Genomic DNA, 21,450 nt, shown 5'->3' with positions numbered 1-21,450 from the left:
GTAGAGCAGGGCAAAAATTAAGTGGAGGGAAATTTGTTTAGAAACGGCAATCCCTTAAACTAGTAGGAAACAAGAAAATATCTGTGGCTGGCGGTATCAACTGCTTCTAAAAGTGTTATGTATCACAGCAACATCAGTAGCCTAAGAACGAATGTATTCAAAAGTTGCACAAAGGTGCACTAAGAAGCGAAAGAGACTCGCATCGACTAAAATTGGTCAAATTTTACTTATAAATGAAAATATTAATTTTTCCTTTATGGAAATGTATATGATAATACCGACTATAAGTGATGACTGCAAATACACTTCAGTTACACTTGTTATTATTTATATATATTTTTTCTCCTATAAAAGTATCAAAATATAACAAGAATCCGTCTGCATTCTAAAAAATTTTCTACTTGATAAATATATTTAGGATTTTGTTGTAATATTTATAATTTTTAGAGCAGACGATTTTTAAAGCTTTCGTATCTGAAAATTATGAGACATAACACAAAATTATTACTCTTCTTTATATGTTCTTTCAAAATAGGACAACATCAGATAAAATACAGGGTTAGCGACCAGAATTAGAAAGGCAATGTGCCTTTCTTTTACTTATTTTTAGGAGTGAATGGTGAGTTCTGAGTCATGAAAAAGAGCTAACCAATGCTGATCCGGTCTTTGAAAAGAACAGTTCTGCAGATCTCTACAAAGGAGTGGCGTAGTGGCAGGCACATGCGCTTATAAAGTCTATGCTCTATGGCGTCACTCGATGATGTTTCTGGGCACGGGCTACTGTCCTCAGTTTGTTCCTCGAGACACTGTCTACAATCCTTTGAGGTGTGTATATGTTTAAATAAAATCACTGTGTTTTTAGTACTTACGGCTGGCATTGGTTTTCCTGTGATGCCCATGCTGCCATAGAAACTTTTGAAGGCATTTGGAAAGTAGGTGAGCATGAATGTCATAATGTCGTACCTCTCGAAAGTACCTTCATATTTCCAGCCACCAGTACTGCCCCATTTGTCAAATCTAATTGCAGTCTGAGAAAATAAAAATATATTACAACTTTCAAATATGTTAATATACTGGTTATCAGATTAAGCAAATGTATCCAAAATATTTGCTACATACCAAACTCAATTCAACAAAATAATTGTTTCAAAAGACCATAAATTACAACGAATCATGATTAGGTTCGGTCAACATATATTTTCAGCATTAAAAGAATCGTAATGCATATATATGATCACTATTTAATATTTTTTAAAATCACTCAGATTACGAGTATTAACTATGTATATATTAAATGTACATCTCAGTTAAGCTAGATCTAGATATAGAGGCAAACAGTGTGACTAAGGAATCTTAAACTTCATTGTCTTCTCTAATCTAACAGTGTTTCTCTGTCTTTAACACATCTTCATGTCTACTGACATTCTATCTCTGCCTTTGTTTCCATAGCTATTAATCAACAAAATTTTTCGTGCTACGGTTTCGTTCTTTGGAACCAATAATTTATATTGTCAAGCATCAAGAACAATGAGGAAGTGCAGCTGCAGGGGTTCCTGGATAACCAGACGAAGAGAGGTGAAACTGAAGTGGAACAGCTATGACTGTGAAAATGTTCTTGTGGCTAACTATGATGCAAATAAATTATCAAATTGTAAGGCTAATATAATAACATAAATCAACTGGAAACACTTCCTGAAGTAATAGACTGAAGTATAGACTTCTCCACACTGTAGTGAAGAACTGAGCAGCACGTGACCCGAAGCAATTTTTATGAGTTGTCAACGCAGTAGCCCACTCGGCGATGGTTTAATGAATTTATGGGCTGGGAAGAAAATTACGTTCTCTATTATGCACGTAAGGCCTTGGCAATCGACATGCTCCGTTGTTTCTCTCTATCTTGCAAGCAATATGGAGTTAGGTGTGCGGATTCATTCATTCATGATGTTCCATTTATACCATCAAGAAGGACAACATCCAGGGACATTAAACAATTCAGTGTATAAATTAACGTAACTCAAGGACATCACAGAAACTTAATCGGAACATCATCAGTTGCCTTTATTTAGAGGCTTCTGTCTGGAGTCATTCCAATCATATTGACAGAAATTACTTGTATGTGTATGTACGCTGAGCTCCTGTGAAGTACATGTGAAATGTATAGCTATTTACGTTGAATTATCATATGGAACAAAGGGAAATACACTACTGGCCATTAAAATTGCTACACCAGGAAGAAATGCAGATGATAAACGGGTATTCATTGGACAAATATATTATACTAGAACTGACATCTGATTACATTTTCACGCAATTTGGGTGCATAGATCCTGAGAAATCAGTACCCAGAACAACCAGCTCTCGGCCGTAATAACGGCCTTGATACGCCTGGGCATTGAGTCAGACAGAGCTTGGATGGCGTGTACAGGTACAGCTGCCCATGCAGCTTCAACGCGATACCACAGTTCATCAAGAGTAGTGACTGGCGTATTGTGACGAGCCACTTGCTCGGCCACCATTGACCAGACGTTTTCAATTGGTGAGAGATCTGGAGAATGTGCTGGCCAGGGCAGCAGTCGAACATTTTCTGTATCCAGAAAGGCCCGTACAGGACCTGCAACATGTGGTCGTGCATTACCCTGCTGAAATGTAGGGTTTATCAGGGATCGAATGAAGGGTAGAGCCACGGGTCGTAACACATCTGAAATGTAACGTCCACTGTTCAAAGTGCCGTCAATGCGAACGAGAGGTGACCGAGACGTGTAACCAATGGCACCCCATACCATCACGCCGGATGATACCACAGTATGGCGATGACGAATACACGCTTGCAATGTGCGTTCACTGCGATGTCGCCAAACACGGATGCGTCCATCATGATGCTGTAAACAGAACCTGGATTCATCCGAAAAAATGACGTTTTGCCATTCATGTACCCAAGTTCGTCGTCGAGTACACCATCGCAGGCGCCCCTGTCTGTGATGCCGCGTCAATGGTAACCGCAGTCATGGTCTCCGAGCTGACAGTCCATGCTGCTGCAAACGTCGTCGAACTGTTCGTGCAGATGGTTGTTGTCTTGCAAACGTACCCATCTGTTGACTCAGGGATAGAGACGTGGCTGCACGATCCCTTACGGACATGCGGATAAGAAGCTTGTCATCTAGGCTGCTAGTGATACGAGGCCGTTGGGATACAGCACGGCGTTCCGTATTACCCTCCTGAACCCACCGATTCCATATTCTGCTAACAGTCATTGGATCTCGACCAACGCGAGCAGCAATGTCGCGATACGATAAACCGCAATCGCGATAGGCTACAATCCGACCTTTATCAAAGTAGGAAACGTGATGGTACGCATTTCTCCTCCCTACACGAGGCATCACAACAACGTTTCACCAGGCAACGCCGGGCAACTGCTTTTTGTGTATGAAAAATCGGTTTGAAACTTTCCTCATGTCAGCACGTTGTAGGTGTCGCCACCGGTGCCAACCTTGTGTGAATGCTGTGAAAAGCTAATCATTTGCATATCACAGCATCTTCTTCCTGTCGGTTAAGTTTCGCGTATCTAGCACGTCATCTTCGTGGTGTAGTAATTTTAATGGCCAGTAGTGTAAATTCTCATACACTCTAACACAAACTAAGACAAAAAAGAAAAAAAAACACTGACTAAGAAGGAGTTATCCCAGTGGGACGGACTTCGGTAGATGTGATGTACATGTACATAGAAACAAACGATTACAGTTACAGAAAATTTGGATGATTTATTAAAGAGAAAGACCTTCACAAATTGTACTAGTCAATAACGTGTCAGTCTACTTCCAGCCCTTAAGCAAGCAGTTATCCAGATTTGCATTGATTGATGGAGTTTTTGGACGTACTGCTGAGGGATGTCGTGCCAAATTTTGTTCATATCGTCAAAATCCAGAGCTGGTTGGAGGCTACCAACCATAATGCTCCAAACGGTCTCACAGCTATGACTGTGAAAATGTGCTTTTGGCTAACAAAGATGCAGATAAAAGATCAAATAGAAAGCCTAATATAATAACTTTAAACAAGTGGAAACACTTCCTGAAGCAATAGACTGTTGTATCGACTGCTACACACTGTAGATCCGATTACATTGTTGGTTAAGGTAGGGTTTGATAAGCACAAAGACGACCAGTAGAAACTCCCGCCGTGTTTGAACGGGATTATCTTCCTGCAACGTAAGATCAGGACGGCCTGCCATGAAGGGCAACAAAACGGGGCGTAAATATCGTCGACGAACGCTATGCTGGAAGGGTGCTTCGGATGACAGTCACAGGGGTCCTGCTAAGAAATGAAATGGCTTCCCGCAGCACTATTCCTGGTTGCCGGGCCGTATAGCTGGCGACGTTAAGGTTAGTATCCCACTGCTGTAAGTGGCACCTGCAACCAAGTCTTCACTCGTGATGTGGGCTCATGTGGAGGAGGGATTTATCACTGAAAACAATTGTATTCCAATCAGTGAGATTCCAGACCGCAGTGCATTAAATCTGGTTAACCGTTTATGGTCACATAAATTTTGTTTATGCGGTATAGTGGATTCGACTCTAGAAGTGTTTGGGAGACGCTCACTCCTACTACATTCCGACGCAACCATCGCCTAAGAAGCATTATGGATTATTTAAAATTACCAAAGAGTTGAAAACCGTATGATCAATAAACAAAGTTTCATTTTCATTTCATTTTTTGCAACATTTCCCGTTACAATGTTTCTAATATCACATGTTCAAACGATATTTATATGACCAATGGCTTTGTAGTTGAGTTTTTTCTCAACTTCTGTGCTCTACACCAGCATTAAGACAGAGTATTGTCTGAATTTAACCATTCTAAATCGTGTGGTGAGTTTTGGCTGTCCTCTGTCTTGTCCATATTTTCCGAAGTACCGCCTTCTAATGATATTCTCCCACCTTGACCGTGAACCCTGCGATACGGAAAGGTTGCGTGTGTCAACAGTACTGATAGCAGCACCGGTGGTACAACTGCAACGGTATCTGTGGAGATGCCAGATTAATCTGTGGTTCCTGTAAGAGGGCAACAAACTCTGCAGTAGTATCAGGGGAAACGGTCTGGATGCCTGAATAGTCTGCCGTTCATCTACATGGTTACTCTGCAATTCACACTTAACTGCCTGGCAGAGGGTTCATCGAACCATTTTCATACTACTTCTCTACCACTCCACTCTCGAATGGCGGGCATCATCAGCGATCACTGTAACATCATGGTTCTTTTTATTTTACAGTTTTGTTTTCTTGGATCGCGAACAATTGGCATGCTTTACTTACTATTATAAACAGTGTTTAAAAAAGGGTTGAAAGCATTAAACTACCAAATTGCTAGTTCCTGTTCGTTCCTTGTTCATGCATCTTTTGTTCTTTATTTGATATTTTTTTCGGTGTTTCTGATATTGGGAACACCTTTCTTTCCTTTTTTTAAAGTAAAACATCGGGAGGTGTGATTTATAACAAAAAAGTCTATATAATGTATAGACAATTATTTTCATCGTGATACACGATGCGCTAGATAGGACTTTTGTAAGATCATGATGCTCAACCGACCTGCACCATAAAGGTGACACCACCAAAGTGGGCCTTCCTTTCTCAACCGTGTGACGCTTATTTTTTCCAACAGGTAAATAATTTCATCGCATGACTTCGAAATCATGCGAAATAACAGCAGAGCCGAATATTACAAGATAGGGCGGATGCTACCAAAACTCAGCCCTGGTCCATAACCAGCTTGTCTTCTAAGATATGCTTTTGTATGCTTGTTACAAATCCAAATTGATATCTAATCAATTTGTATTTAGCAACGTGAATCAAATATGTTTTCGACAAACACTTTATCGGAAAACACGTCAATGCGGCGGGATTTCATTCGCGTGTTGCGCATGGTGCGAGGAACATTTGTGTTTTGCCTATTTCTATGAAAAGTTTCATCCAACTCATTGCAAGAAAGCTCAGGAATAGACGATCAGATAGGATTACACAATAATATACTTAGGTGTATTTTTGTACTACGTATCACAACGAAAATAGCTGTCAATACATTATAATATATACTTATGTACTTATCAATGAGATCTAATGATGTTTTACTTTTAAAAAAGGCAAAGAAAAATATTACGGTCCTCACAATATTACCCGATACACCGAAAAAAGTATCGAAAAAAATGCCACGACCATGAATCGTACTCGGGACATCGGTTTGGTACCTTAATCCCTGGGCCGTTCTACCGCCGATCTCACTTTATTACACACATCAAGTGACGATTACGCAAGCTACAGCGTGAAGGCACGGAAACATCAATAACTCAAATATTATTAACTTTGGACCCCGTATTAAATTAGTATAAAACTGTTTTTAAAGGATGTTTCGATGTATAGCATTGGTAATACAATTTTCCATCATCAAATCCGGCCTCGATTTCTTCAAAATCCTAGGAGTATCAAGCAAAAAGCCCAAAAACGTGCCTCTTTATGTCGAGTGTGGAACGTCCGTGCAAAATATGACGAAAGTCGCTACCCCACATGTCAGATCCTCACATTATGAGAAGCCGTGGTCTTGGCTGCTACATCAGCCCACGCTGGCGAAGCAAAGTGTTGTTCATTAAAAGAAGTAAAAAGACCTTTCAATCGTTCCTTTTAACGGTTCGGCATGGTTCTTTCAAGGTCTTAACGGACAGCACCTGATTTCTGAGAAGGGGGTTACGTGGTTTCATTTTAGATAACTGGCCGATGGGGCTGTTTGCTCCATGGATACTTGGGTATCACATTACGAGGTGGTAAATCTATTGCCCGGTTTGACTTTGTTCTAGTTTCATGTCGAAGTTTCAGTCAGGGCAAGATTTTTTGGTTAAAGTTTTTCAAGGTTGTAACCAAGAGTTTGACTAAATCTGCGTTCCATGGCGGATGACGTATCGAGGAAAATACTGTGACCTCTTCCTGAAATATTAAACACTGGAGCGTGAAGAAGTCTTTGTGGTGTGGTGAAATTTAGCCACGGATTGTTGGTTTGATAAGACGTGTTTGGGGGGCATCACAGACTGGTATTGAAGACTGTTTTCGGAATCGGTTTGACTATAATTTGTTTCGTAGTAGGTGATAATATCATTGCTCAGAACACTCTAGTGTAGTTGAAAGATTTCTGGGGTTTTGTTGGATAGTAATTGCACTCAGAACATTCTAACATTTTTGAGCGTTTTCTGGTGTTTTGTTGGATAACAACGCTACTCATTACTGTTGACTGGTTTTTGATGTTGCTTATTGGATGTTGACTGGTTTTTGATGTTGCGTATTGGATGTTAAATAGAGCGTAGAGTGCATTAAGTCTGTTAGAAGCCAAGCTTATTGTTTAGTAGTATTCGTTCTGTCGTCATTATGGAAAGCAGTAGTGGTGAGATAGTTCTGGTTTTCTCCACTAGTGAACAAGATCAATCACCGAATGAATAGTAAAACCTGTTTACAAGAAGAGTCATTAACTGAAGCATGAGCAGAGTCACTACTCTCTTAAGAGAATCAGGTGTCGAGTGGCCCCATCTTAGCTTCAAGTGAGAGTTTAAGTAAAGACAATAGCCATTCCCGATTTGAGGATTGACTGCTACCGTCATTAACATACTTATAACTAATAACGGTGGCTGACTGTCAAGCGCACCTATCTCGAAGGCAGTGTGCTAGGAGAGAACGTTTCTTGTCTGGTGTCTATTATTCACATTCGTGAGACTGAGCGGCTTCACATGTCTGTCGAATGGAGGACTGGTTCCAGTAGGCATACAGCAAACCCATCTGAGTCGCAGCACAGGGGGACTACTTGTCCCTTTCGCCACTCTCCGACGTCACTAACCGAGCCCCCAGGACACAGCAGGGAGCCGGAGACGTGTGACGTGTACCACCCCAGCTGTTGGCTGTCACAACACTTGCCCGCCACAGTCGCTCTTGGCCGTCTAAGTAGTGCTATGTCAAATGCATCTGTAGGACACAGTGTGGTGTGTAAGTGAGTAAGGAAAGAATTTCCACCCCGCCGTTTCTCACATGTGCTGCATCACAAGTGATGTATGGCAAAGTGCCATTTTTTCTTCACGAGTTAACAGCGTTTTCCTTCTTTTTCTCAAGAATTTTTTTGTCTCATTATCCACACTTGTAAATTTTAAATGCCAGGTGAGAACTTTTGTTAACCATGCTTTGTATTAATTCATGTTGTAGATATGTTATGTTGTAGACGAAAATGTTTATTGTCATAACACTGAGACAGCCTTGAGACATATATACGATTTGGTTTTGCATTGCTTTTTCCAACAAGTCCAAAGGAAAAGGCACAAAATTAAAGTTACAAGAGTGCACTTATTTTGTGTCTGAATTCTTGTTCTATATGCATGCCTCATATATCTCGTTCTTGTTGGTTTAATAATAGCGTCAATTTCTTCTACTGACTCATTCCTGTCTTCGGTTAGATACTTTTACGACGGATAAAGCAGTTTAGGATACGGAAGAGATGACTCAGTTGTAGTTAACTGACCTGTCTCAGACTCAGAGCTCTTGAGGGAGACAAGTCATAACACTTCGTGTTACGAACCCTCCAAAGAATGTCACATTCGGTGACGAGCATGTGGGTGGCTGCACAAGGCCAGAAACAAATGATAACTCGATAAGTAATTAATAAATATGAAATCAGGCGTCAGATTCGGGACCTTTTAATGAATAACAAGCAGCTGCTCTACCCATAATTTGCGTGTCAGTTTTATTTCTAAGTAACTAAAGATTCAACCGCGAATTAAACATCTAAATAATTACATAAACTAAAGAAACTTCCTAATAATAACTTGTTACATACAAAGGAACTAAAACCTGTACACAGAATTCAGGTGCAATCACTTTCAGAGGAATTAATAAATTAAAAGATACAGGTTAAAAGGGAGCGTATTTTGGTCTTGAGACGTGCAAGAACACAGAAAAGCCAGCCGTCCCACCTGATCCAGGCTAGGATAACTCTGGTGCAAAAAGGAAGCGTCGAGTTATATGGCCCACCAGGCTACAGGTAGCCGCTTTACCTACCAACATTTTGGTTCCAGAACTACCTTTTTTCCGTCGAAGCCACCCTAGAGTTTCGATCTCAGTTTCGGTCATTTGGCGATCGCGAATATTTCGCAGTACTACGGAAGAATAGCAGCGCCGGCCCCATATGGTAAGATCTACCGACGTCTACCACACCCTTTCTGTTGCCGAAACGTAGTTCTCATAGCTGAGTATCCTCTCTCTAAAGTGTTATCATTTGAAGTTGTGCAGTTGTAGGTGAGTGCTATTTCTGTATGTTGTTCTGCCAATATGTCTACGTCAGTGGTGGCCACCTTCGGCTAAGACTACGTGTTCTGTGCTAATTTGAGAATATATCTCTTTGTGGTCGTTTCTAAATATTTTATTTGTGTGGTGATTTCTAACACCCTTCCAGCAGTATCCATTCAAGTCAGAGGCTCTCTACAGGTAGGGTCATAGTCCATGTCTTTCAACGGTGTGACACTGGGTAGAACAATGGCTTGAGTTCCCGATGGAATATCAACATTCATCTCGCCAACTTTCCATTGACGACGCCTGGGATACCAAAATTGTGGTTGTCGGTATAGGTGAGGTAGCACAGTCTACGACAACATTAGTGGTATTTTGTGTATATAGACGCCAGTGCCTGAAGAGGCAGAGCTCTGTTTACAAGTGTTAAAATACTGGTAAAAAGTACAGGGTGTTTCAAAAATGACCGGTATATTTGAAACGGCAATAAAAACTAAACGAGCAGCGATAGAAATACACCGTTTGTTGCAATATGCTTGGGACAACAGTACATTTTCAGGCAGACAAACTTTCGAAATTACAGTAGTTACAATTTTCAACAACAGATGGCGCTGCGGTCTGGGAAACTCTATAGTACGATATTTTCCACATATCCACCATGCGTAGCAATAATATGGCGTAGTCTCTGAATGAAATTACCCGAAACCTTTGACAACGTGTCTGGCGGAATGGCTTCACATGCAGATGAGATTTATTGCTTCAGCTGTTCAATTGTTTCTGGATTCTGGCGGTACACCTGGTCTTTCAAGTGTCCCCACAGAAAGAAGTCACAGGGGTTCATGTCTGGCGAATAGGGAGGCCAATCCACGCCGCCTCCTGTATGTTTCGGATAGCCCAAAGCAATCACACGATCATCGAAATATTCATTCAGGAAATTAAAGACGTCGGCCGTGCGATGTGGCCGGGCACCATCTTGCATAAACCACGAGGTGTTCGCAGTGTCGTCTAAGGCGGTTTGTACCGCCACAAATTCACGAAGAATGTCCAGATAGCGTGATGCAGTAATCGTTTCGGATCTGAAAAATGGGCCAATGATTCCTTTGGAAGAAATGGCGGCCCAGACCAGTACTTTTTGAGGATGCAGGGACGATGGGACTGCAACATGGGGCTTTTCGGTTCCCCATATGCGCCAGTTCTGTTTATTGACGAAGCCGTCCAGGTAAAAATAAGCTTCGTCAGTAAACCAAATGCTGCCCACATGCATATCGCCGTCATCAATCCTGTGCACTATATCGTTAGCGAATGTCTCTCGTGCAGCAATGGTAGCGGCGCTGAGGGGTTGCCGCGTTTGAATTTTGTATGGATAGAGGTGTAAACTCTGGCGCATGAGACGATACGTGGACGTTGGCGTCATTTGGACCGCAGCTGCAACACGGCGAACGGAAACCCGAGGCCGCTGTTGGATCACCTGCTGCACTAGCTGCGCGTTGCCCTCTGTGGCTGCCGTACGCGGTCGCCCTACCTTTCCAGCACGTTCATCCCTCACGTTCGAAGTCCGTTGAAATTTTTCAAACAGATCCTTTATTGTATCGCTTTTCGGTCCTTTGGTTACATTAAACCTCCGTTGAAAACTTCGTCTTGTTGCAACAACACTGTGTTCTAGGCGGTGGAATTCCAACACCAGAAAAATCCTCTGTTCTAAGGAATAAACCATGTTGTCTACAGCACACGTGCACATTGTGAACAGCACACGCTTACAGCAGAAAGACGACGTACAGAATGGCGCACCCACAGACTGCGTTGTCTTCTATATCTTTCACATCACTTGCAGCGCCATCTGTTGTTGAAAATTGTAACTACTGTAATTTCGACAGTTTGTCCGCCTGAAAATGTACTGTTGTCCCAAGCATATTGCAACAAACGGTGTATTTCTATCGCTGCTCGTTTAGGTTTTATTGCCGTTTCAAATATACCGGTCATTTTTGAAACACGCTGTAGCAGTGGCACTAGCGCTTTAGTTTTTAAAATGCTAGATTAGTAATAGAGCGTTGGGTACCTTTGGTCATCGAACATATCGTCTTGACAAATTCTTATTAAGAGAGCTTGGTGTGTTATAAAGAAAAGAAAAAGTAAGTATTTTTTCAAAAAAATGACTCTGAGCACTATGGGACTTAACTTCTTTGGTCATCAGTCCCATAGAACTTAGAACTACTTAAACCTAACTAACCTAAGGACATCACACACATCCATGCCCGAGGCAGGATTCGAACCTGCGACCGTAGCGGTAGCGCGGTTCCAGACTGTAGCGCCTAGAACCGCTCGGCCACTCCGGCCGGCGTGTTTTTTCAGACTGTAGCCTTTTCACTTATCTCATGTTCAGTTGCTTTGAAAATATCAAAGGAAATAAAGAGAAAATTAGTAAGTAAAGTTCCGCCCAAAGTGTTAGGAGATAAAAGATGTGAGATTGACTAGAAAGATTAGTCAATTGGTGTTACGACATTTATCTGGAGAAGATATCATAAAGCAAGAAAGTAATCAGTTTGCTCTATAAAATATAAAAACATTAAGCTTAATTACTGTGTTGGAAGGTAAAAAGTAGTCAACAATACAAGCAAACCAAAAGAAAAGTTCTCGTGTAACAGTCTAAGCAAAAGACGATTGCCTGGATTCTATCTCTGACGCTGTTATAGACACGTCTTTGTCTAGTGTAGTAGTAAACTTAAAACAGAAGGTAGTGAGGCTAGCTTAATATAAACAGAAACAGTATAAAACCCACTGAACGATAACTGAAAAGTTGAAAGTACAAAAAATTTCTTTTCTGAACATCGGTAGTAATATATGGTAATGATAGCTTGCAAGGTACATGTGACTTCTTTTTTAATTGCATTGTGAGTCAGTGATGAGGTTGTTACTTAATATTCACGGCAGCTACAATCTTTGTGGCACGATATATTCATAGGCAATTTGCATAAAATTGGAACTGAAATTAACATTTATACTATTAATATTAATAATGCATGATGATCGCTTTTGAAAGTTGATCGCATACAGGTTAGCGGTAGAGCTGCCATATCTAGTGCTGAGCTTACCAAAACAGGCAGTAGCAGAGAGTTATTTATGTGTCATACAGCTCTAACTACAACTAACAGCAAACATAAGTACAACATTATACTACGTTATCCTAGCCCCAAATAGGCTAACGGTTGAGTAGAAAATTCCTGGATTGTATTGTGGCTCATAAGGCATTGTGTGATTAAATACATTCACGACCATTTCACGTGGCAACAAGCCTATTCTCAGTATCTTATCTCACGAAACAGTTATTATACATATATCAATACTCTTGCAAAACTAACCAAACAGAGCCTGGAATTGTCCGAAATCCAATGCGTATATCAGATTGTGGCGCATTTAAAACTACTAATACAAGAGATCGAGTTGAGCAACAATCAAAATAAAATATAAATACTGGGACGAAAGGCAGGTCCTGAAAGTACAGGACTAGACGTCTTTGTTTTCGTTGCGTTACACAGCGCCATAACTTCGCTCAAGGTGCGCGATAAGGCTGCACAGCTCAGCAGACAAAAGGTGTCCTCTAGGACGCTAGACGCGTGGCGTCGTTGAAATAAGGCATGGCGTTGAATGTAGCTCTCCTGAATCCATTGCTTCAATACTCACTTTACAGTCACGGGATATCAGCCATCATGTGCGGCAAAACTGTGCAGTGTTAGACTATAGCCTTTCTAGGACACGATTCTGCCACTGTCAAAATTCGACACTCGTTCGTAGATGTTTCTCCTTCTAACAGGAGATAGCAATATATTCTCACAATCAGTCAAAATTCAAACGCGAGTTCTTATGAATGGGAAACTCGTTGCGTAATGTTTCGTTATATACAGAATATAGACAGAGTTAGCTCGTACCTAGGGTTGAGCGGAAATAGTGATCTTTTGCGTATCAAATACGCACTATATTTAAGCCAATTTGATGTTTGGTGCTTGTCACCTTCGTGATGTTTCAGTACTGGAGGTCAGCGGTGTGTTTATACAGCAGGAAATTTTAATGAGATTTCGAAAAATGGATATGAACCATCTTTTCCCTTTTACTTTGAAATTATTTTTGAGGAAAAACTTTATTTTAAACATCTATAGGATTTTGCAGTAGCGACGAAAATATCTGATTAAAATGGATAGAAATTGAAGACGGTGCAGACTTCGTGAGACGTGAGCACAGTCTAGTTTATATCGATGAATGGCGACTGAGCAATTAATTGATTTCTTAGTTTCCTCATAGCACATTGCACATAATTCTCTACAAGGGAGGCTACAAACAGTAGCAACCAGGAAGTATTGCTGCAAATTTTTAACGATGCATGTAGAAAAGGAATAGTTATCACGCTGTTTTTACCCTTGAACAATGTATTTAACGCAGAAAACTTGAACTGAGGATCGCATGGAGCACAAAATGCTCAAGCCCCATGCAGACGACTGCTTAAACTGGGCACGCTAACAACAGGATAACAATAGTTTTACTTCCTTTGAAGTTTATTACTAACACCTATTCAGAGTTCACAAAATTTCTCATTACGAACCAACTTGGGTATATCATTTTGGACTTAAACTACCCGCTGACTGGAAAGCATTAAAATATTATTTCTTGGAGTCATATGTTTTCTGAACGTTTTGGCGCTGCCCGCCACAATTTCCACTCCTCTGATAACTGATTTGATTCAAAGTACATCTTCTACCCAAAGTCCTAATTATTTGTTGGTTACGTTGCAATCTCCATCTTCCTCTGCAGTTTCTACCACCTAGAGCTCCCTCGAGTAACAAGGAAGTTATTCCTTGATGCCTTAACTGGTGTCTAAAATCTTCTTCCTTCTTCCTGTAATTGTTTTCCACTAATCCTCTCCCCGCCAGTTTCGCAGAGAATCTCATCGTTTCTTATCAGTCCATCTTTCAACATCCTTGCATAGCAACACATCCAAAACACTTCAGTTCCTTCGTTTTCTGGTTTCTGGTGATTCCCTTCTATGTAATGCTGTACACCAAACGCACATCCTCAGAAATTTATTCTCCAAATTACTTCTTTCAGTCAGGAATGGTCTCTTTGCCTGTGCAAGTTGGCTTTTTACTTTATCCATGTGTTTCACGTCGTTTGTTATTTTGCTTCCCACATGACAGAATTCCCTCTGCTCATGGTCCAAAATTTTTATTTTAAATCTATCTCTAATATTAGTCATTTCTGCTACTCCTCATTACTGTCGTCTTTCTTTGGTTTACTCTCAGTGATGTGTTGGCAGAAGAGCCAACACCGTGTTGCTAGAGGAGGCCGAAATGCACGCGTTTAATTACACGCAGACTGGCGTGAGGTCTGGAACAAGGTAAAGTAATTATCCTATAAAGAAAAGAACGTAGTTCTTGGAATACTTAACTTTAATCCACAATTGTAGAACATCTCTCTTGACGGTACATGCTTCAAGATAAATATCAATTGAATACGGCCCCTTGCTAGGTCGTAGCAAATGACGTAGCTGAAGGCTATGCTAACTATCGTCTCGGCAATTGAGAGCGTATTTGTCAGTGAACCATTCCTAGCAACGTCGGCTGTACAACTGGGGCGAGTGCTAAGAAGTCTCTCTAGACCTGCCGTGTGGTGGCGCTCGGTCTGCAATCACTGACAGTGGCGACACGCGGGTCCGACGTATACTAACGGACCGCGGCCGATTTAAAGGCTACCACCTAGCAAGTGTGGTGTCTGGCGGTGACACCACACTCAGTGCACAGTTTGTGGTTGTACCCTTTTCATTCCACTCAGAAGGTCCTGCAATTGCTTCTCTGTTCAACAGAGGATACCGGTGTCATCAGCGAATCTTGTCCATGGCATCCTTTCACCCTGAGTTTTAATCCATCTTCTGAACATTGGCTTTTACTTTTGTCACTGTCTTCTCGATGTAAAACCTGAACAGTGGGTGAAAAAGATTAAATCCAAGTCTGAAAGCCATCCTAACTCCAGCGCAAAATTATGGTCGTCTATTCTTAAACTATTCTCTTCATAAAAGTAAATCACCGGCTGCCAATCAGTCGTTAGTAGACAGTCAATGCAATTTTTTTTAAAAATTATAATTCCATTCAAGTATCATTATTACTTCATAAAGTCACGATAAACAAGCAGCGTCCTTTTTGCGTATTATTACGTGAAATAGGTGTCAATGTTACATAATAGCTAACATGCCTTGAAATATGAAGAAATGCAACTAATTAACTCACTCAAGCAGTCTTCTGCTTTTGTAATGCTGCCTTTTCCACAGGCTATGTTCCCTTTTCATGTTTATAGAGATTTAGCTCATGGGATTCAGATTATTGGCTTTATTTTAAAGAACTGGTATTAGATAACTCAGAAGCCACTAAAGTCAGAGAGAGTTTAGGATTTTTCAGCGCTGTTTGTGCTCAGAATAATGAACATCAGAATCTCTATACTGAGTGTGCAGAAGTAGAAGTTCCTCCAAGAAATAAATGCCAGTTGAATGAAGTTAGCAGTCGAAGTAACACAAGCAGAAATTTCAAACGAAGGAGAAAGTTGCATACGAGAATAGTGGACGATAAGCAGTGCCCTTGTAAGTACATACCAGCAGTTCCTCGTCGTCTTCATCATACGGAAACGTCAGGTTTCCATTGTAAGCAACTTTGCAATGTTCAAAACTGTAGAACACATTGAATTTAATACCAAGACTGCCAATATCAGTGCATGGTGAAAACACCTCTAAGTCGATCTCGTACGGGCCCTGTCAACAAAACAGTTACTCTTATTAGGCTGTCACATGTCCTAATGGTAGACTAATGATATCTTTCATTTATTCACACTTTCGAAATTAGGCTTACATAGCACTGCATCAAAATAGAAATTTGTGACCATAATTTTTTTAAATAAAGAAGACACAGTTATCAGATATAGCAAAAATGGAGGAGAGTCTGTTCCAGTTCTTTAAAATGTATCTCATACGTATTTCAATAAAGCTCCTGGTTCATTTTGAGTCTTTTCGTTGGTCGTAATGTAGAGTTCATGTCTCTGGTAGCCAAAATGAAACCATTTTCTATGTGTACTGCAAACAGACCGCAGTAGATTAAATTCAAAATCACATGATACATTTAAAAGATATTTTATAAAATTTCAAAGTTGATTAACGTTTCATAGCTGTGGTCTACAGCCACGTAGAACTTATTAAAAGACAAGATATGAGCCACTAACTTTTTACAATCAATGGCGAAAATATTGTCTTTTAAAAGATTATCAGAGTGTTTCTACTGTTGTCAGATGCTTAAAACTTGAAGTTTTCATGAAAGCAAAATGTAATTTTAGACATAATTACTTTCGAAGCCTAATTTTTTTCATGTCTTCGGAATACGAAACATCAGAAAACACATAAAATAGTGGAAATGATCCTCACAGGCTTCATTTGACAGCATTCATAGCCCGTACCAGTGACAAATATTGAAAAACAGGCAAGATATGACTTGTGAGAATGCCAAGAAACAGTGCTCCCCTCACTGGTATTATTTTTCATGGTGCTGATATCCATGGCAATCTTTATGACAATGTCTGTCGTAGAAAACAAAATAATTTACATGACACAGCACCAGTTAAAAAACAGCATCTTTAAAACTGGATAATAACTCTGATGGTGTATGGAATTTTACATGTCACTGATGTAGTGAATGTTTGGACTGCGTAATATGTACAAGAATTTAAATATTTCATTCAGTAACTTATTCGTGTTAGTCACTACTATTGAGAGAAAATTGGCTGAAATGTGAGTTTCTGAAAAAACATGACAGAGAAAAAAAAAACTAAAATGTCAGAACCGTGAAGAAACTATGCAGCATGGAGGTATAGCTGAATAACAAGCGTTAATACGAAACTTCTTTTGAAGTAAGTTTTTAATCTTAACTATAATATGTAACGAAGAAGAACTATATGGAAAATTAAACTACATGCAGAAAATTGAAAAGTATTTATCTACTAAATGTGCTTTGACATGCCAATCAAATTTATATATTACAGACACATTATCCCACTCATACATTTCACTACATTCCACATTAAAATTCAGATATGGCAACATTGTATACTTATTGTATGGCCATATTCACAGGAAATCGAAAAGTCCCTCATACACCCAATCAAGAAAAAAATTCATCATTTAAAACTGTGCCAACACGAAAAAAAATTTAAACCAGCTGATAGAGTGCTATGAAATATCTCAGTTCATAATGAAAATTTTCTTTTACTTTTTCCAAGTTTTGTATTAAAAAAATCACCTTACAATTCTAAATTCGTCATTTTGCTGAAATCTGGCAGATATTTTTTCTGTAAGGCATCTCGATATCATAATACTGTGAAAGACAAATTTCAGCTTCTCTCCCTACACATTCTTGAAGATCAACATGATTTAGCTGGAATTCGATCGACTTCCACAAGCTCTGCTATTTATTCTCCAAACGAATAAAATGTCTTAACCATTTTGGTCACAGAACATGCAAGGTGAAGCTTATTTTAGAATATTGGAACTGAAAATTTGCATGACACACACACACGCACACACACACACACACACACACACACACACACACACACACATAAATCGACGGTATAATTAGCACAAATTGTATGGATGCCAAATTGTATGAAGAAATTAACGTGAACTGGCACGAACTGATTGTGTATGAAAAACTAAATGAAAAGTGACAGAGTGAAATTATTATGAAAATCTGATTACATGGGGTAATAAGGCAAGGAAATTAGTTCGTCAGCATAATTCAAACATTCAGACAAGTTGATCATAGCTAAAAAATGCTTTGTATTTTATCCTTACAATACAAATAAACAGAAGAATGTGTGATAAATACCACATCAAGAAAAGTAATGACGAATGAGGGAATGAATTAGAAGAGTCAAGGATAATATTCAAATAAGAAATAAATATCAAGTTAGTTAATGACTAAAGGAGCAAATAGATAAAAGGCCCCCTACAAATTTTACGTGTCCTAAAACGTGACCAAATTAAGAAATGTTCTAGGATAAAAAAGTGAGAAATATATCATAGCTGTAGAAAACTGAATAAAGAAAGTAAAAGTGAAAAAAGTAACAAATAAGTTATTAGATTCTACATACCTGCGAAGGAATATGATTAAATTACATACCGGGATACAAAGCTTTAGAACTTTATACGATGCACATATGAAACTATGAAAAACTCCACAAGTTGTGCAACATTCGTTTTTACGACCTACCTGAAAAGTGACTCTTCCTATGCTGAGACAGATGGAAAACCTATGCCTGTGTAAGACAACTAAACTATACATCTTTCTGTGACCTTTGAACAGATGTCGTCGAAGAAGATGTAAGTATAGCTTCATACGCAACTTTCAGTGAGAATTACAAAAAATATTTTCCACAGCTCAGATCGCAAGCTATATTCCTCCACCTATACAACGACACCCTGCATACCATTAAGAGGGTTAAGGAAGAGGGTCTTTCCCATTGTACCACTTATCAGGGCTCCTTCCCGTTCCATTTAGAATATTTCTAGATTCTTCACTAAGGCTATTTATTTACACAACATGAGCGAGATTTCGCGCTATGTTGGTTGTCTATAGTGGTCTATCTGTCACGTTCATCAGCATTTCCGTGACTCCCTTCCATGGCCGAAAAAACCTGTAACCAATCGTGCACCCTTCTTTCTACATGTTCAGTATGCTATGTTAACCCTATCTGATATGAGTTCCACACATCTGAGTAATATTCTAGGATGAGCTGCACCAGTGTTTTGAAGCCACCTCCTTTGTAGACGGATTTCAATTTCCTGGTATTTTACCAACCAGTAGAACTTTGCTACCTGAATTAAGTATGACTAAACTCACATGATAATTCCATTTTATACCCTTCAAATTGCTACACCCATGTATGTGTTGACCGATTCCAGTTGTGACTCAACGATATTTAGTCAGAGGATATAACGTTTATTTCATTTTATGATGTACACAGGTGTACGTCTCTGAACAGTTAAATCACTTGCAACAAAATTTATCTCAGTCACATTTTTTATGTGATGAAAATTATCTTACATGTTTTGATATTACATTATTTTCGAAGACTATAAAGCAATATGTACAAGGTATCACAAACTGGTAATGATTACATAAATGTTACAATGAAACTGCTGAAGTTTGCCAAAAATTTCATCAAATTTTTAAAAATATATAAATAACCTTCTTACTAAATTACTGTTGACTATACCGATGTATGGGTACTTGTGCCTAGCCATATGCTGTGTACCACAGCCAGGTGCTTTATGCTATGTGATCTTAATAGAGGCCAGTAACAGGAGGGCGCTAGTGTAGCGATCAATCTGCCAATTACCTACAGACTTGCGCACAGCGGTTTTTTAAAAAAATTAAAAATATAAAAGAAGTTCCGCAGCAACCTTCAGACTAGTAAAATGTCTTTCACATATGTCCTACAAGTAGTTGCATTGTAAAATAATACAGTGGAATTACAACGCAAACCGATAGAAGGCTTTGCTTATGAAGAAAATTACTATGTAGAGTTGCATCACAAACCAGTAGATGGTGTTGCTTATGGTTAAAAAATAAAACATAACGTATGCAGTCAATTCCAAACTCGTAATACATCTTACATTAAAATTATTTACAAAGGTACGTGTCACACTGCAAATGCTAAAATGCAGTGATAAATAGAGTAATATTACTGTAGTTGGTATCTTACTTATGACCCATACAGGGCTGCAACCTCAGTGCAGACGTTGACTACAATATGCAGCTTATCATGGGCACAATATGAACCTAACTGAATTACATATAACCATTAAGAAACAATAAAACATGCATGTATCCCAGTGCATATGCTTAAACCTCTGGATACATTTTATGCAGCTCACAATTATTGAACTATATGAAATAAAATCGTCATAACTGCTGAACAGTTTGAGACAGGACGTTCAAACTACTCTGGAGGCTGCAGGGCATGTTGGGAATTAATATGCGCATGAATGGTATGGTTTGGCGACGAACCCCACTTTCATTTTGATGGGTTCATCAATAAGCCAGATTGTCGCATTTGGGGGACTGAGACTCCGCATTTCGCGATCGAGAAGTCTCTTCACTCTCAGTGGGTGACTGTGTGGTATGCAGTGTCCAGCCATGGAATAACTAGTGCGATATTCCTTGATGGCACAGAGACTCCGAACGGCACGTGAAGGTTTTGGAAGATGATTTCATCCCCATTGTCCAAAGTGACCCTGATTTCGTCAGGATGCGGTTCATACAAGACGGAGCTCGAACCCATCGAAGCACAACAGTGTTTCATGTCCTGGAGGAGCAATTTGGGGACCGCATTCTGGCTCTGGGGTACCCGGAGACACTGGCATGGGACTCAATCGGCCGCCATATTCTCCGGATCTGAAGACATGGGACTGCTTTTTGTGAGGGTATACTGAAGACAATGTGTAGAGCAATAACTCGAAAACCATTTCTGAGCTGAGAAGAGCCATTCATGAGGTCATCGACAGAATGGATGTTTCGACACCTCAACGGGTCAGGCAGAATATCGGTATTCGTCTGCGCCACATCATCGGCAATGATGGAAGGCATATAGAAGATGTCATAACCTAAATCTGAATCTCTGCAGTGACGTTTACATGTTGAATAAAGTGTGTGCACACCGTAGTTTGTAACTAATTTACATTTTCTTTTCATATCGTTCAATAACTGTCACTCTGTATGTACTGTTTTCCTTGTCTACATGAATAAAAGAAGGAAGGTAAGAACAAATCATTATGAAGTGGTGCGGGAAGAAGAGGGGATGGGGGGAGAAGAACGGCAAGGAGAGGGTTAGGATGAACTGAGGGTCAATATGGGAGCTGGTAGAGGGTATGGAAGCGCCGATAGCAATATCTAAGAAGACTGGAACGGGGAAGGAAGGACGGAAGGGCTAAGAGGGATGGGGAGGGGTTGGGAAGCGAGAGGTAAATTGCAGAGGTTTTCAACAGAAAAGAAATAAGGTCTGAGACATATAAATTGCCAGTTACACTTGTTGTGCAATTAATTGCACTGTAACCATGGGTGGGTTCCCA

General features: G+C 39.8%; 1 protein-coding gene across 1 annotated transcript in view; it reads right to left on the bottom strand.

Annotated features, from left to right (window-relative positions):
• LOC126236782 (uncharacterized) overlaps positions 1 to 21,450 on the bottom strand; it is a 154,702-nt gene that overhangs the window by 113,102 nt on the left and 20,150 nt on the right. Inside the window, exons 2-3 of the mRNA XM_049946363.1 lie at positions 15,928 to 16,083; positions 870 to 1,028 (exon numbers count right to left, since the gene is read on the bottom strand). Coding sequence (XP_049802320.1) covers positions 870 to 1,028; positions 15,928 to 16,083 — 315 coding nt within the window. The remainder of the gene's footprint in view (positions 1 to 869; positions 1,029 to 15,927; positions 16,084 to 21,450) is intronic.

The sequence above is a fragment of the Schistocerca nitens genome, chromosome 2, assembly GCF_023898315.1.
Source record: "Schistocerca nitens isolate TAMUIC-IGC-003100 chromosome 2, iqSchNite1.1, whole genome shotgun sequence".
Classification (NCBI taxonomy): Eukaryota; Metazoa; Arthropoda; class Insecta; order Orthoptera; family Acrididae; genus Schistocerca; species Schistocerca nitens.
Note: the sequence above shows the minus strand (reverse complement) of the source record. Positions and strands in the feature narration are given on the sequence as shown.